This window comes from Trachymyrmex cornetzi, unplaced genomic scaffold (assembly GCF_001594075.2).
Source record: "Trachymyrmex cornetzi isolate Tcor2-1 unplaced genomic scaffold, Tcor1.1 scaffold270, whole genome shotgun sequence".
Lineage (NCBI taxonomy): Eukaryota > Metazoa > Arthropoda > Insecta > Hymenoptera > Formicidae > Trachymyrmex > Trachymyrmex cornetzi.
In genome coordinates this window covers 1,041,977-1,059,109 of record NW_017297377.1, presented here as the reverse complement: position 1 = coordinate 1,059,109, position 17,133 = coordinate 1,041,977, and the positions used below count along the sequence as shown (strand labels likewise).

General features: G+C 39.4%; 3 protein-coding genes across 4 annotated transcripts in view; 2 read left to right on the top strand and 1 right to left on the bottom strand.

The window, feature by feature from the left end:
* The first annotated feature begins 957 nt into the window (after positions 1-957).
* Positions 958-2,709, top strand: LOC108761867 (serum response factor-binding protein 1). The gene is made up of 2 exons (XM_018508626.1): positions 958-1,188; positions 1,285-2,709. The coding sequence occupies exons 1-2, from the start codon at positions 1,162-1,164 to the stop codon at positions 2,470-2,472; spliced, it is 1,215 nt and encodes a 404-aa protein (XP_018364128.1). The 5' UTR covers positions 958-1,161; the 3' UTR covers positions 2,473-2,709.
* Positions 2,710-2,833: 124 nt separating this feature from the next.
* The window catches only part of LOC108761908 (elongation factor-like GTPase 1), a 44,992-nt gene continuing 30,692 nt past the window's right edge, over positions 2,834-17,133 (bottom strand). Inside the window, exons 4-5 of one of the 2 annotated variants that reach the window (XM_018508685.1) lie at positions 3,501-3,688; positions 2,834-3,244 (exon numbers count right to left, since the gene is read on the bottom strand). In XM_018508685.1, the coding sequence (XP_018364187.1) occupies positions 3,056-3,244; positions 3,501-3,688 (377 nt within the window). In that variant the 3' untranslated portion in view covers positions 2,834-3,055. The remainder of the gene's footprint in view (positions 3,245-3,500; positions 3,689-17,133) is intronic. The other variant, XM_018508684.1, reaches the window with a different exon arrangement.
* On the top strand, positions 4,915-13,544 carry aos (protein argos). Its single transcript, XM_018508688.1, has 4 exons — positions 4,915-6,148; positions 10,566-10,786; positions 11,302-11,473; positions 12,372-13,544. Exons 1-4 carry the CDS (start codon positions 5,885-5,887, stop codon positions 12,615-12,617), a joined length of 903 nt encoding a protein of 300 aa, XP_018364190.1. The 5' UTR covers positions 4,915-5,884; the 3' UTR covers positions 12,618-13,544.

Here is a 17,133-nt window from a genome sequence, read left to right as displayed (position 1 = left end):
TAAGAAAGCAAGAAGTAGTGAGTAGATTTATAATTTTTTTGTAGTCTGCTTTTTGTAGTCACACTTATTTATTCTTATTTCGAATTCAAATACAAAAATTGACATAACCTATGTACAAGAGGAAATCAAAAAGTAAATTTATTTTATTCACATACAATAGGCGTTAACAAAATATGTACATTATTTCTCAATACAATCATTTAGCTTTGCATAAAATTTTGTTTAACAATCTACAAATCTGATTCCATCTATGAACAAACTGGTTTTTGACTATCCTCGAAACATCAATGGTATATACCGTTTCCTTAACTTCCTTAACTTCTTCATTACTATTACTATTATTCTGTATGCCTCTCTCCATATTTCTAGGTTACTTGTTTCTTTTCGCTGACGTCGCTATATGCTGACTGAAAATATCGTTCCAAAATGAAAGCTGCGTTTGCATGAAAAGCATGCTTATGAAATTGGAACACTATTGGTAGCATGCACTTATGACGACGTGCTCGCAGCGCTGACAAACAATTTTGGAACACAGCCTTCGTATCATTGGAATCCTGTTTTCTGATTGGTTGCAGAGAGTCGTACGCAAATCGGATGCAGTGTGAATCCAGCATATCGATGATACGAAGCGAAATCCTGTTTTCTGATTGGTTGCAGAGAGTCGTACGCAAATCGGATGCAGTGTGAATCCAGCATATCGATGATACGAAGCGAAATCCTGTTTTCTGATTGGTTGCAGAGAGTCGTACGCAAATCGGATGCAGTGTGAATCCAGCATATCGATGATACGAAGCGAAATCCTGTTTTCTGATTGGTTGCAGAGAGTCGTACGCAAATCGGATGCAGTGTGAATCCAGCATATCGATGATACGAAGCGAAATCCTGTTTTCTGATTGGTTGCAGAGAGTCGTACGCAAATCGGATGCAGTGTGAATCCAGCATTAGGCTTGTTTGCGATCTGTAGAAAGCTTTCTACGCATTTCGCTCTTGACTCGCTTGGTAGGAGATGCCGCTATTTCGTCGACGATCGCTATTAAGTTAGGAGAAAAAGAAGTTCTACGCACTTCTATAAAATTGTTAGTCATAAGAAAAGTAAGAGGACTTATGCACCTGTCCGTACGATTGTTAAGCGATTCACTGTGGAAAGATTCTTAATCTAAAATGGCAAAATCTGAAATGAATAGTGAGGTGAGATATATCAAAATGAAGCACATATCATCTGTTGGCATTCATTTTTACTAAGGAGGTACAATATTATACTATTTATCTTTATAATATTTTCAGTTCATTCTTCTACGACATGCAGTTCGTCAGGCACGAGTTTGCATAGTCAATAAGCTCATCAAGGAAGCTAAACTGTTACGGGATAGACATGGAAATGAAGCACAAAAGGAGAAGTGTAGAAGGAAAGCTGACAAGCTGATTGACGAGGTTTATGCACTGAAGACAATTAAAGACGACGATATTTCAAAATTTGGTCTCTTAAACGAAAGAAGTCTGACTAAAATATTACAAGATCAGTCATCAAGTAGTAGTGTTCGCATAATGGCAAGGGTGGCGAATTATAAAATTCTGAATAAAAGACTAACACAGTTTAAAGAGAGATTCCCAGACTATAAGCATTTAACAGAGAAGAAGAAGAAGACTACAAAATTAAAAGACAAGAATACTGCGAAAACTAGGAAAGCTAAAGAAAATAATTCTCAGAATAAGAGTTCAAAGAAACAAAAAGTTGTCACTGACAAAAACGTTGAACAACCTCAACATGACTCCGAAGACGAGGAAACATGTAAGAAGGAATTATCTGAAGTAAGGAGTAATTTACGCAAGCGCAAAAAGACATTGGCTGAAGATGGTACATCTTTGGAAAAACAAAAATCACTAAAACTTGGAAAAGATAGTACATCAGAAATTACATCAGTCACAGATAAACAATCAAATGTAATTAAACCATCAAGCATTACAAAAGAAGCAAAAGTGAAGAGGTTCACTGAGCTGTTGGAGGAACAAGAAACCAATCAAGACGCACAGATGTCTACCAAGAGCCAAGATTCCGCAAGTACCGCGACTAAACAAGCAAAGGTGGTCGATGACTTCTTCATGACAGCGGATGGTCAAAACTATCAAGGGAGCAGTGCCTCGACGTCGTACACAAAATCTCACAGACATAATACACGAACCAAACCTCTCCAATTGAATGATCGAGTTAAAGAACAAAGTGCAAATCGCAAAAACGATACAAACTTGAATAAAAAACCTCCGGGCAAACAATCTTTTTCTATGAAATCCAAGAAAATGACACCCAACAAGATTAATAACAGGACAAATAATAGTAACACAAATAGAAATACGATTATTAATAAAAAGGACGACAATGCCGATTTACATCCTTCTTGGATGGCTAAGAAAAAAGAGCAGGAAATCATGAGTAAAGGATTTCAAGGCAAAAAGATTGTATTTACGGATGATTAGTCGAAATAGTTTACTATATGGAACAAGGAATTCACTTAATCAAAAACCTTTTGTAAAATGCTTTTCAAACTTGCGATACATTCGTCATATTGTTTTAACAAAAATGTATACATATGTACATTTATCTTCAAGTGTAATACATTTATTTAATGTAAATAGCGTCATATGTTATGTCTTCTTTTCTAAATTGTATATTTTTGTTCAATAAAATGCAATTACATCATACATTTTATTCGTACGTAACATGGTCTTCTGTATACAAAATATATCGTAAATATGTGTTATAACAACATATTTAAAAATGATGTCGAAAAAATAAAAAAAACTACTTAAAATGATTAGGTAAAGAAGACATTCAATTTAATGTTTAATCTAATTCATTAACAAAATTAAATATTGATCAGTCAATGAATATTTAATCTTGTTTCATAACATAATGCAGGAAGGAACAAATGTTCTTGTTCATACATTTGCATTGATTTCATAGATATAATGGACGTAAGATTATTGAGTTTCTACGATAAAGATGAAACTCGAAGTATACGCAATTTTGAAAGGATTCGCATTAATAAGAATTTTCGCATCACTTGTTTTTCGAAAGAGTGCGTTGTTTTTCAGCATGCGTAACTAATTGGGAGTCCACAGGAAGGCCTTTTCTTCGACGAACCGCATCCATGTAGCATTTAGCTCGATTATCGCTGTCCGCCTTTTCACCAAAATGGAGGTATTCTTCCTCCGTGGATGGCACCCAGTAAGGATCCTGCTCGATTACCTGTAACGCAGGAATATTACGTTACGTTTAAAAGTTCCTTTGAGCAATTAAAATATTAATGTAAATTTTTTTAGAAAAGAAAAATCTTCGAAATTGTCACGGATTCTTTAATCATATGTCTTTAGATCTTTTATTAAATATTAAAAATATAATAAAAAACATTCAAGACGTTGCTTAGAGTTTTAATCATTATTTTACAATTTCTAAGAATGTCTCAAATTTATGAACACTTTAATTCACAAGAAAACACGCTTACCTCCCAATGACTAAAAACTAGTTGCGGACTAGCCAATCCAGACGTTTGCGTCCGTAGTTCTCTTGCGAGATGGAAGCTCTCTAGAACCGGTAGAGTGGCCAATACTCTGAATTGTCCACCGAAGCCGTAAGCACTTTCCGTAGATACGATCCGGCCTTGTCTTTTACCGAACACAGCATACAATCTCCCTGCAACAAGAATAGTCATCATCAATTGTTGATGTCTCAGCATGAATATCGGTAATATCGCGATGCAGAGACGGTTGTCTCTGCATTGCTCTAGCATTTCTTCACGACATTCCTCTTACGGTATCCTTATATTTTTAATAATAATAAACATCTTCGAGCTTATTCCATGCGCGACAGCACTCTACAAAATGTTTTCATACGATTTTATCTTAAGAATACAAAGACAACCGCGAATACTTGGATACGAGAATCAGACCTTCAAGTGATTAATTTTTTAAGAAGCTTGAATACTGGCATTGTTCTAGATAGTAAACATCTTATCGTACTATATAAAAAAATCTTGTAAATATCAAAAAAGATACGAGATATGAATCACTTGCAAGGATAAATTTCGCGAAATCAGCTAAAAAATACAGCTACCTTTCATAAAGATAAAGAATAATCACAGAAATGTCCTGATTTATTTGCAAAGATAAAATATACTATCTGATAAAATGCATTTCTAGTATTTCTAGTAAATCTAGATATCTAGAGGAAGAAAAACAAGAGCAAAAAAAGAGGCTAAAGAAAAAGGAGAAAGAAGGGAGATATGAGATGTCAAACGAGATTCGAAATTGCGCGAGAAACGAGGTAAACGTATTTAGGTACGATCGGAAGATACAGGGAAGGGAAATCGTTGGCGAAAAACTGGCTCGCTGGTAAAACCGAGAGGGAAGAGAGAAAAGTATCGTGGAACACAGAATGTGCAGAAAACATAGCGGATAATGGCAAAACAGAGCGCGCGCGCGCGAAAGCAAACGGGCCGGCCTCCGGAGAAAGAGTAAAACACTCGTTAATACGCTCCCGGGGAGAGCGGAGAGGAACGCGCGCTTCGTACGGAGCGCCCGTGGAAGAGAGGATGCGATACAAGGACAAACGGCAAACGGCGACGAGTCCCGAGAAAAAACGGCGACGATGAAAACGTTCGGTGAGGAGAGATAGAGAGGAGCCCCGGATAGAGAGTAGTAGTGGGGATGACGTAAGAGCCAAAGGACAGAGTGGAAGGGAGAAGGAGGAGGGGGGAGGGGGGGAGGGAGACAGGAGCAGTCAAGAATGAGAAGAGAATGAGGAGGGGGTGATGCCAGAGGGTGGCGCGGGAGGGAGGGACGGGAAGGGCGAAGGAAAAGGGGTGGGGGCATCCATTCATGCTTTACTTCTGGCTTTTAAGAGTCCAGTCGAGCGGACGGCATACCTTCGCATAGGCCGATCTCGTCGGGACGTTCTGTTTCTTCTCAGCCTTAGCGATCGCGCTCCGTTTCTCGAGAGGATCTCCAGATCTCGTAGGATCCGCAAAAAAGGAGTACCGCACGGACAATCGAACGAACGGATCAGCGACAGATAGATAAGAAATTTCGAGGAACGATCGGCGACTTGGTGAGAGTGCGCGAGTGCGATCAAACGCTCTATCAAACCCTGGAGGCTCCCCTCCCTCCCTCCCTCCCTCCCTCTCTCTCTCTCTCTCCAAGAGCGGTCGATCAGGATCGAGGAACCGTTCTTTCGCGTCTCTGGAATCGCGAGAAGAGGAGGATAAGAGGAGATCGCGGTAAACAAAGACACGTGACATCCTGCTTTCGTAACTGACAGAAAAAAAAATTGTAAGATCTAAACGAGACTTCCGTACAAGGTTCGAATTGTGCGAGTTTCCAGCGGGTCTGGCCCGTAGAGTCTGCGAATTCGGGAAAAAGTACGTGTCAGTCGATCCCCTCGGGACGAGCGATCGAGATACATCGCGAAGCGATCGGAAAAACTCCTCTTCCCTCTCCTCTCCGATGATCGATCAATGAGAAGACTCGCGTTGATGAGATTCACGAAGATGGACTTCAAGTAGCAGTAGCGGACGACCGGCGAGCCTTCGAGTTTTCTCGATCCGTGTTGTATTTCTGCTATGAGTATTCCCTGAGTATTCCTCCTCCCGCTCGTTCTGAACGCCTTGTCGCGCAAATAAGAAGGTGAACGTATCGAAACCCCCTACCATTCTTTTTATTACATCCCCCCCCCACCTGGGAGTAAAACACCTAACGCAGCAAACGTTCCCTCCGGAGAGAAAGAGAAAGAGAGAGAGAGAGACACACACAAACAGGCGATCGCCGATTCTCTCGACCGGGATTCTTTATCGGGAAGAACTTTGCTGTGCTTGCTGCGAGATACCGCGACACGATGACCGGTAAAACGATACGGCACCTGCTGTACACCCTGTTGGTGATCGTCGGAGTCGTCCGCCGGAGCAAATGCGAGGTTTTCGATCTGCCATTGAGAGTCGAGCACGATGAATACCTCAAGGAGTACTTGTTCATCGACGAAAGCAAGTATCACGCTGACCTGCAGGAATTCGACGACACGACGGTCGAGATAGATCTGATCAATCGTAACCGGAAGCACATTCTGTCGCACGAGGAGCCCAGGGTGCTATACCAAGTCGGGGTAAGCCACTCCCCACGTCAACTTCGTCAATTTTCAATCCTTAAATTATGTAACCCATGTATATTACAACTGTATACGTAGTTTCCTATTTTCTAATTCATTATATATATATTACGTAACTATTACGTAGCCATTGGTACAAATATGTTGAACGACTAGCTGACTGATACGCGTAACTCACTTATATCCGTTTCTGCCAATTGACTTTAATCTTAGTTCGAAATTTTAGAACTAGAAAAAAAATGAAGGGTTAGCTGAACCGCGCGGAGATTAAAATTAAACTGCATTAGTAGAAATGGGCATTAATGTCGCGCGTTTAAGCACGTTCAGTAAACGAAAGGCAATACTTTATATAAGCCATATGAATTGCAGCGTCAATGTCGCATCCTTTTACTTTTCTACTCTTTTATTTTCAATGGAGCATATTTCTCGAATCTTTTTCTCATACCGACTTTCCTCCTTTAAAGATTACGTTACTCGCTCTATTAAGTTCCCCGAACGAATTAGCGCTTAAATTGCTGAAGAAAGCGGCTAAATGTTTAGCGACCTAATCCCGACGAGCCACGCAATTGAATATCGCCGAGAATACGAACGGTGGGAGAGATCTCGTGTTATTTCTCTCGTGATCGATCCATTTGCCGGATCCTTCGTGATCTTAGACCGCCAAATCCTTTTTTTCACGGATTTTCCTCAATTCGGATACACTACATTTCAATTTTCAACAAGTTTCAGATCGCGCGTTACGAAGCCTCGGTGCCGGTATGTACATATATCTCTCCGACGATATACATACATACATATATATGCGGAGTTCGTATACATACTCTCGGGTAGCATTCCGAGGATTTGAAGCTAAATCGTCCGCTTACAGGCGCAGGAAGTAGAAGGAGAGGGAAACGTAGCCGTTAGCAAAGAGCGGCGCCCACTCGATGCTCGAACCTGTTGCTGCTGTCGTTGCTGTAAACACCTACGTGTCGACGGTATACGCGCGTGTGCGTCGCGTCTGTGCGTGCGTGCGTGCATACGTGTCCCCTGTGGGGTACAGTGCGTAGGTATACACGTGCGGACAGGCGCGACACCCAAGTACAACGTATCGTAGATACGTACGTTCGCACGTGGGCCGAGAGTACGTGCGCAAGAACAACACGGTGGGGATGACGACGATGTCGTCGAGGAGAGAAAACTGCTCCTTGCTCCTGGCATATCGAACGAGAATCACGCGGCACCACAAAATTGCTCTTGAAAAACAAACTTCCCTTTTCATTGTATTCTCATCTCTCTCTCTCATCCCCCCCCCCCTCTCTCTCTCTCTTTCAGTTGTTAACAGGTAGCCGTAGATTAGTACGACAATCATGTGCCTACTACCTGTGCTCCTCTCTAACAATAAACATAGAAATGAAAAGAGCAGAAAAATACAATCGAAGACATATCCGAAAATGCCATTTTCTACACAATCGAAGAATAGGGTTTTTCTTAAGAAGAATTATGCCAAGAATAATCCGTTTCCTCATAATATTTCTTTGAATATTTCATTTTTCGAAAACGCGTTTAAAGAAAAATGTAATACAGGTGGGATTTGTGTTAATTTCATATTACTGATTAAAATAAATAATTTAATCAAAGAGAGGGTAATCCTTTTCCGTAGTAGATCGCTCCATTCATGATCTACACGTGTGCCTATTACGATTATCTCTTCGGACAATTAGTAGATATGCATCGAGTGGCGATTAATTATCCCGGCGAGATATACGGAGCAGCCAGTGTCATTATGCTTTCGATCGCACGGCAAGATTTCCAGGCTTAGAGACATCCGGTACGGCTATATGGAACGATGAGCGAGAGATCTTTCTTTTTACTAACGCCATCCATCCATCCATCCGACCAGATTCCCTGCGTCGTTGTGCGTCTCTTGCCTCTCTTTTCTTCTTTTCTCTCTTTCTCTCTTTTTTTTTTGTTCCATATCTCGTTCCTCGTCTCGCGCAGCCCTTCTCCTCCGTCGTCGCTGATGCCTAGCGGCTCCTCCTCCTCATCCTCCTCATCCTCCACCTCCTCCTCCTTCTCCTTCTCCACCTTCTTTGCCTTCGTGTAGTATGTCCATCCCGAGTGCCAGGTGTCATTTTCATTGCGGCCGTGCGAGAAGCGAGAGACGCGTGAGAACTTCCGGATGGTTTACGGCGCCCTTCCGGTCCTTCTATTATCCCATTTTAGTTTACCGCCGTTCTCCGTGTGTGTACGCGTGTGTACGTGCGTGAATCCCGCTGCTCGCTGCCGCTATATCAGCTTCAAAAACTTCCTTCGCCTTTCGTTCCGCTTTACCTTTTCTTTCGCTCGTAGAGAGCCGACGGAAGTGGGATAAAGAGATGCGTAGGGAAGGCCGCGCGGGAAGGATAATGCGGACAAACACGATTAACAATCGGAAGCGATTGAAATCGGAATATAATGCCGTGAGATGGATGAGCGCAGCTTAAAAACATCCTCGACGGATGTCAGTCTTCAATGATTGTAAATTATTTATATGTATACCACCTGCGCATATGGCCAAATAGATTTTTTTGTTTAATTGGACGAATATGGTATTAAATCGTAAATTTATTACGTGTATATAACAATATATAAATTTATCAAAAACATCAATTATATAGGATAAGGTGGTACAATTCTAAACGAAATAAAATTTGAATCCAATTTTCCAAGTACACGGAGAGAATTTTTTTTTTAATTTACTCTGAAAATATGGTAATTGTGATACGATACAATATTTTAAAGATTTTTATCATGCACTTCGGTAAAATTAATTAAACTTATTTTATACTTTATTGTAGTTTTATTAATGAATGAGAGAGATTTACATTAAAATTCTTCGAAATACAATGTTGTCCCACGATTATCATATTTTCAGGGTAAACTCTAAGAAAAAATTTTCTCCGTGTATATGATAACTCTCTCATTGTGTGGAGGATACTGAACAGAAGAAAATCAAACTTGAAAATTCGATTCAAATCTCATTTCGTTCAGATTTATATCACTTTACTCTATATAGAAAGTCAGTCTTAAAAATTTGTTTTAAAAAATTATCTTAAAAAAATACTGCTTTTTCATAATTTGTTAGCTAAAGAATTTTTCTGTACATTTTTAAGTGATTTCTTCAATTTGTTGGCTATGTTGCGGAACCTCCAAGCAATATCGTAAGCAAATAAAAGATTATTCGGAAGCTGGTAGGCAAGATTTTTAGACATATAAATGCGAACGGATGTCTAAAGGAACGAGATGAAAAAGAGGATTTTCCTTATAAAAAGCTATTCGTTCGATCCATTGTGCCGTGACGAATGATCGTAGTAAGTAGTATAATAGTAATGGTAGCAGTAGTAATAGTAGAAACTACATCTGAGGGAGCGACAAAAAGACAAACGAGATGAACGGATGGTCATAGCAAAAAGTCGAATGCTCACAGTCGGCGGTAAAACGGCGGAAGACCATTTCCTCGAACGTTTCTTCGCTGAATGGCTACGTTGCTTCAACTACTTCGACTCACGCACTATCGAGGTGCACCTCGATAAATGCGTATCGCGTTAACAGAAATCACGAGCGTGATCGCTCGAAGACCGAAGTTTTTTAAATCGTTTTTGTACTCGTAAATCCGTAACGTAATACAAGATCGGAGAGAAGGGAAGCAGATTAATTTCTGCTTCAGCAAACGACGAAATTTGATATTACAAATTCACTCGTGACGAGCGAAGTTTCGTTAGTTGTAAAAACCTGTTAAAAAAAAAAAGGACAGAATACGAGATATAAGAAGAGGAAGATTGTGAAGTAATTGATAATTGAGTGGAAAAATCTAAACGATATTCTCAGCAGATATTTCGAGATTATGGTCGCCTTACGGTAGTTGGCATCGCCGATGACGATAGGCCGGACAGGACGTACGCGATTGCCTCAATGAATGGACTGGCAACATCTAAATAGTCCAGTTATAGCAGACTTTGTATCGCCGGCAGAAAGAGCGGATATACTTCAGTTACGAATCTTGTGCGCAATCGTCCCGTTTATTTCATTAAGCACCATAGTCCCATAACGCAACACGACACGTTCAGACGTTTATTATTACGCAACGGTACAATCGCCGCGCAATCATAATCGTCCTACTAATAATTCCGTTACCATACCCGAGAAATAAACAGGTCTCCAGATGTTTATTTATTAATAACGTCGAGATTTTCTGAGCACAATATCGGTCAGCTGCTCGATTCAATGCAATTCGATTCGGTGTATTTGCGCTCGTGTCCACCGCCCCGCGACACGAAATAAACAAAGTGATAAAATCTCCATTCCGGAACGGATCGGAGAGACAATTGAATTTCTGCGAAAGGCGAACGAGCGTCAATCGCTTTATTAATGACGCGGGTGCTTGTTTGCGCAGAACAGCGAGAAGGAGTTACCGGAGTGTGCGGACCGGAGCGAGGTATGTAGCAAGGTGGATTTATATGGTGCACCGTGGGTCGAGAGACAATGTCGTTGCCCGAACGGCCGTGCCTGCCCCAGCAGTCTTTATGGGGACGACGGACACACGATTGCCGATAAAACGCGCCGCTACAAGCTCTGCGAGCCCGTGAAACGACTTCCCATCTGTCATTACTTCAAGTTAGTTAGATCACGACACGCATTCTCCGCGATTCCCGCTCGAATTCGACGATTCCACGTTGCGTTCTTGGATCTTACAATTAGCTTCGTTCACGTTCAACTCTATATTACTGTATAACAGTCGGATGAAATTGTTCTCAATTCTTCCAAGTGGAATCTTACTCTAAAGATTGAAAATTGAGCCAGTCTTTTTCAAGATATTCACACACACACACACACATAGTAGGTTCTTATATTTAAAACCATCTTAAGTATAGTCTTAAAATAAGAACGGACTATGAATACCGCCTTGTGTGAGTGAGATTTCACTTCTTAAAATGCAATTCACTGTAAAAGTTTTAGAGAGTATAATTTTTCTGTAAATTTTTCACTTAACGAATGTTTCTTCTCAGAACGCGTTAAACCGTGCAAAAAGAAAATCGCTGTTGAATCCGAGTTACTCACTCCCGGAATAGATGGTACTAAATGTACTAAATTGTAAGTTCGCATTCAGATATCCTAACTTTTTACCACAGGGACATTACGTGGACATTGGCACCCGGAGGTGGCCCGGCGAATGCGACAGTGCAACGCGTCTATTGTCGATGTCGGCCAAATAGCGTGCCATACTTAGTACGTAGACAACCTCACAAATCGCCGGATGGAAATCATGGCTTCGTCTACGCCTTCGCCTGTTCTCCGCAAAGCGTAAGTCAACGATACAGAAATAAAGAAAAACACGGGACTTTATTTCGAAATGCAATTTTTAAAGAGCTTCACTAAAATCGATATATATCTATCGGTATCCCTATATTTTACCGCGCCCTTGGGTTGTACGGAGAAAAATGTAAAGTAATATGTGCTAGGATTCCAGTAAACTTTATGGAATTGCTAAGTCCATTTATGTAAAATTTACTTTACTTGTTTTGTAATTGCAAATAAATAGTCAATCGTCGTATAGCCATACTGTAAAGTTTTTACATTTTGTTAAGTAAATTTTATGCTATTGCAATTTGTGACTATTTCTTACTCTATAAATTGCTATACTTCTCAATAGAATTTACTTTATCAATAAATATTTTTTGCTTAAGCGTTGACAAAATTTATTGCGCAGTAAAAAAAATACAAGTGTATGAAATCTTGAGAAAAAAAAAATTGTCGTGCTTCTATTCTTGAAAATAGTATCATTTACTTTACGTAAGTAATCATTTGAATAGATTGACTATAATTGTAATATACCTTTTATTTCTCTCCAGTATTTTTTATTTTCAGGCAAGTAAAAAATTGTCATAAGTTTCGTAAAAATAGTAAGAATATTTTTATCACAGACCTGTAAAATTATTCATTTTTCTCCGTAAAGGATAGAAGCGTTGAAAGCGCTTAGATCAAACGCAGCCCAAGTCCCGAAACATAATAGATGTAGTAAGCCTTAAACCTTAAAGAATTAATCACAGTCGAATGTGAGAAGAATACTCGACGGTGATTGGTCTAAGGCTTAAGGCTTATTATTACACCTATTGTGTTTCGGTGCTAAGATTTCCTCCTCTCGTGGCGCAATGCTGACGAAAAGTCTTAGCGCGAGATTAATTTGCTGTTGATCTTGCAGAAAATACGATGTCAGCATAAGGAGCCCTGCCGCCTGTTCACCGTACGCAAGAGACGCAATTCGCAGCTCGAGGAGGTGAACGCCTCGCCTCTCTGTCAGTGTCCCCGTGGACACCGGTGCCCGCGGAGGCACACGGATCCAGGTTCTACGCCGGCACGATCCTACGCCGGTGTCCTGGAGATCAAGACTTACAGCGGCTACTGCGTGCCGTATCATGGCTACGAAAAAATGACCTACGGCATTTGAGAGAGGCCATTATGCGTTAGAAACGATCTCTCACCGCAGCGACGGATCCAGGATGTCTGCCAAACGAAAATCCGAGCTTCAATGGGAGTCTACTCATACCTTTATCATACACGTCCCCATAAAAAGAAAGACGATTGGTTCCCGAACCACGGTGGGTTAGGTCTACCTTTTCAAGCGCGCAACAATTGGCCATTTGGTACCTGCCGATTGTCGAAACGTTACCGTAAAATCGCAGAGGCGGCTTCCAATTCCCGATCATGGCGACGAGCATGTTCGGATGATCTTTCGAGGAGAGCACATCCGAACGTTCTTCCTTTAGTAATTCTTTTTTCCTCTTTTTCTTTCTTTTATTCTTTTCGTCTCGAAGGAAGCGTACGTACTCGACCGCTCTTGATCCGCTCCGTAGACATAGGAAGTGTCGCGTAGGAATCGCGAACAACGGGAAATTAACATACGTGTCGATCGGTCGGCTGTACCAGCCATGTGATGCCGTGCCATGTACAATCCCCAGCGGCGTTGGCGAATGTTAAGTGTAAAAAGTAATGTACAGAAGAATATATAGAGATAAGAGAATCATGCCCGCCTACAGTTTTGTACAGTACGTTTCGAAACGATCGCCTCGTATTCCCACAATGTAACACGGGCCACAGTTATCGTGCCCCTCGGTCGTAGCAACGGTGAGTCTTTTCTTTCTTAGTGCTACCGTTTTTTATGCCGCTTCGTAATATTGCAGACGTTGCAATTATATCATCACAGTCGTTTTAAATTTGTATATATTCATCTCTGGTCTTCCGAAAGTGTCTTATTCGGGGAGTATATTGTATATGGTAGCATCGCAAGACTATTTGGAAGAGACTCTCTCGATGTTATTTGTTACTTTTACTTTAACTTAATAAAAAGTATATATAAATATATAATATGTATAGACGCGCGTGTGTATAACAATGTTATTTTTTATCCTTTGTAGTCTAATTTTCTTTGGAAAGAAAAATTTCTAATTGATGCAGAGATGTGAATATAAATTGAAATTCAGTTCAAGAAATATACGCATTTTTGCGAGAATGTGATAAAGAAGCGATTTATCGATCTTCGAGGTTATTGAGGATGCAGGTAAGAGTCAAGGATACGCAAAACAACTACCGATCTATCGCAAGTCGATAAAGAAGATATCACTTTAGTAATATCAACAAGTTAAACAATACGTAGATTTTAGCGAGATATTTCTAGTTAGTGATAATAATTTAATTAAATCTAATGCTTACGCGTAATTTATAATTAAAAACTAATGTTTACATAATTTTATCTGTCAAAATTCATTAATTTACTATTTTAATCAACTTGATCATTATGTAAAAATACAATAAACGGTACACAACATTGTCTTAATCTTATATAATTTAAAAATGTAAAATTCTTTACCGCCATATATCACAAATTAAATGAAAATAAAATTAAAACATCGGGATCTTAAATATCATTTTAGTCGTCTTTCTTTCTCATCGAAGACGTACAACGTTCTGCAAGTAGAACAAGAAATTTTTCTTGAAACGCAACAAAATTCGCTACGTCGTTATGAACGCGTATATTACCGGCTCTCAATATTATTTTCTATATTCATACCATCTTTTGCCTCTTCGGGAAAAGTGACTTTCTGATATTTTACGTTAGAAAGACGTGCATCAAATTCAAACTCGAATCTTACGTATACACGTGACTCCTTCTCGCGAGGGGGCCACAAAGGAAGACCGCCGCTCTTCTGCAGAGTTATTCCTTGGATAACTCGACATAGACAGAACGCGAGTGGACGTCGGAAGCCGTGAGTTATCTGTGAGAACGTCACGGTCCATCACTCGCGACTCGCGGATGCTCCACTCTTGCATGTTACCATCTGCACGGCACCGTTACCGCCGCGCTGTCTTAACCAGAGTTCTCTTGAGCGGCGCGCAATCGCGCCGAAGGTGTATTTGAACAGTCTCGATCAAAAAATTAATTTAAATCAAATTAATCTCTAAACGCCTCTTTGGTATGATATACTTGACTTTTTTTCCAATGCTTTCTCTATTACTTATAACTTTTTTATTAATAAGAATATACGTATATAGTAACGTTATGTGTTTTTGAGGTCCAATTTTCTAATTAACTTGTAGTTTGGATTTAATCTCAGTAATTTTTAAAATTAGAGTCTGAGCACAAGAATTGTTGTAACGCTTACTCAAGTTGTAGACGTAAGTAACACATAAGCTTTGACGTATGACGTACGACTTATTGTCGTTTCTTAGAGACATGACAATAAGTTGTACGTCATACGTGAAAGCTTGTGCGTTACTTACGTCTGCAACTTAAGTAAACGTTACGACAATTCTTGTGCTCAGACTCTTAGACTACAAAACCATCAGTTTAGTGATTAATCATAGCTAAAAAAAAAGCATAATTTTTACAATATTATTAAGTTAAATCCAACAACAAATTAATCAAAAAATGATTGAGCCTTAATCTCTGGCGTTTCAAAGAAAAAAAATTTTTACAATATTTTTATGAAAGTTATAAGCAATTGAAATTAAGTTAGGCATGCCAATGTGTGTTGTTCCCAATGTGATACGTTTAAGGGTTACATTTTTTATTTCAAAAGGCTGTTTGTGTTTAAATAAATAAATAATATATCAATCAAAAGTGAATGTTGCAGATAAAAAACGATCAGCGAATAAATTGCGAATATTATTACAGGTATTTATTACGACATAAACTATTGAAATAAATATTAAAAACAAATTAAAATAGATTAAAATAAAATTGTCAGAAAAGAAAGGCTACGAGTCAATGCTAGTTATTAGATGTTGATAATTAATCTATTTTTAACATTTATCAAATCGATATAAACATTAAATCATACATACATACGTTTCGACCTTGATCAAGTGATCGTTAGTGTGAAACAAGTAATTAGACTGATTGAAAATAGAAATGAAAATAAAAACAAAAAGATCGCAATATAAATTGATTACATAAAAATAATTAATAATTTAAACATAATAAAACGTTAATGATATCATTAGTAATAAAAGTATTTCTGAATTCACATTCTATTTCGATAGAAGAATTAAGAATACAACAATAAACGAGATCGCGTGATTAAAACCATTATAAAAAGTTCGTAAAAATAAAGATTAAAATAAATAAATATTAATTAAATTAGTGAAGGGAAATGAAGAGTTTTTACCGGATAATTAATCAAGTTTCCACATATTTCTATGAATTATTCGATAACTGTTCAATTATTCATTATTTATTCGCAAGAATAATTGCTGTAAAAGTTGCACATCCAATGCATGGAGAGCTTAGAAAGCGAATTCTCTCATGAATATGAAGGGTTCTTCTTCGGTGAAAATTTATTCGAGCATCGCATGTTTTTATAACGCTCTCTTATGGTCGCTGGATATTTCTGTTAGTCACGAACTTGTTCGCAAAAATCATCGTGCAGATTCTCGGGCCATGCCCGGGGAACCAACCAATGATTCTACATTTCTCGCGGAACCGTACATCTTTTCCGACACACTTCTCCAATACTTTTTTACCACACGTTATTTGTTCCTTTCTTTCCGAAGACGCGAACCGCATTCGCCTCGTTTCAAGCACAAAAACCCACTGGCATAAAGAGCGAGTCAGTTTTTCCGATTCTTAATGGTCAGCTGGAGGCTGCGTTCCCGATGAAGTCGTCGATATCGACGCTGAATCTATCTCCGACGTTCTCCACGCTGCTTCGCGGCGAAGAAAAACACGCGAACTATGGCCGAGCGGTTGTTGCGCACCGCAGACAATGATTAGCGTCCACGTCAAATCTTATGCCTAACAGATAGCCGCAGACTTTCACCGAGATGAATCGCGCGCGGTCGGGAAGAATACGCGTTCGATCTTTGGAGAAAGGCCGCGCTGTGCCCCAAACGTGTTACTCGACATCGTGCCCAGGATGGAAAAACCGTGTCCACGATGGAAAAATCGTGATAAAGTGAGAGCCTATAGACGACGGCCACAGAGTAATAATGGAGAGGTATGCTCTCTCTCGTACGATTTGCAAAAATTATTATCGATGTATTGGATTTATAAAGAGGAAACACAGTTTGAGACGCATCTCTACAGACTGCACCTCTCTCTATAGATTTGAACTTTCTAAAATAATTCGCGATTTATGTTTATCTGCTAATTAAGTCAAGTAAATCCATCGCGTAACACTTGCTTCTGCGTTTACTTGGAAGATTTACTCAATAAGAAAAATAGGAAGAAAAAGAAGAAGAGGAAGAAGAAGATAAATCTTTGTCTATGTATTTTCTGCAATTTCATTACCGGCATAATTGTTAGTTTTCATCCACAAATATATATAAATCAATTTAACAGACTATAAGTCTTATACAGAAATGAGCAGAAAATGAGCAGAAAGTTTATATAGCTTTAGGCAGCGCATGGAAATTTCTCTCTATTCGAAAGGTGAAGATATACGTGGGAGTTCAGTCGAGGTCTATTA

What these genes read in the sequence shown, in the direction of transcription:
- LOC108761867 (XM_018508626.1), top strand. Translation starts at nt 1,162, where the DNA reads ATGGCAAAATCTGAAATGAATAGTGAG. An exon ending in AATCTGAAATGAATAGTGAG is followed by an intron (nt 1,189 to 1,284) that starts GTGAGATATATC and finishes TAATATTTTCAG; the next exon opens with TTCATTCTTCTACGACATGC.
- aos (XM_018508688.1), top strand. Translation starts at nt 5,885, where the DNA reads ATGACCGGTAAAACGATACGGCACCTGCTGTACACCCTGTTGGTGATC. An exon ending in GGGTGCTATACCAAGTCGGG is followed by an intron (nt 6,149 to 10,565) that starts GTAAGCCACTCC and finishes TTGTTTGCGCAG; the next exon opens with AACAGCGAGAAGGAGTTACC. An exon ending in TCGCCTGTTCTCCGCAAAGC is followed by an intron (nt 11,474 to 12,371) that starts GTAAGTCAACGA and finishes TTGATCTTGCAG; the next exon opens with AAAATACGATGTCAGCATAA.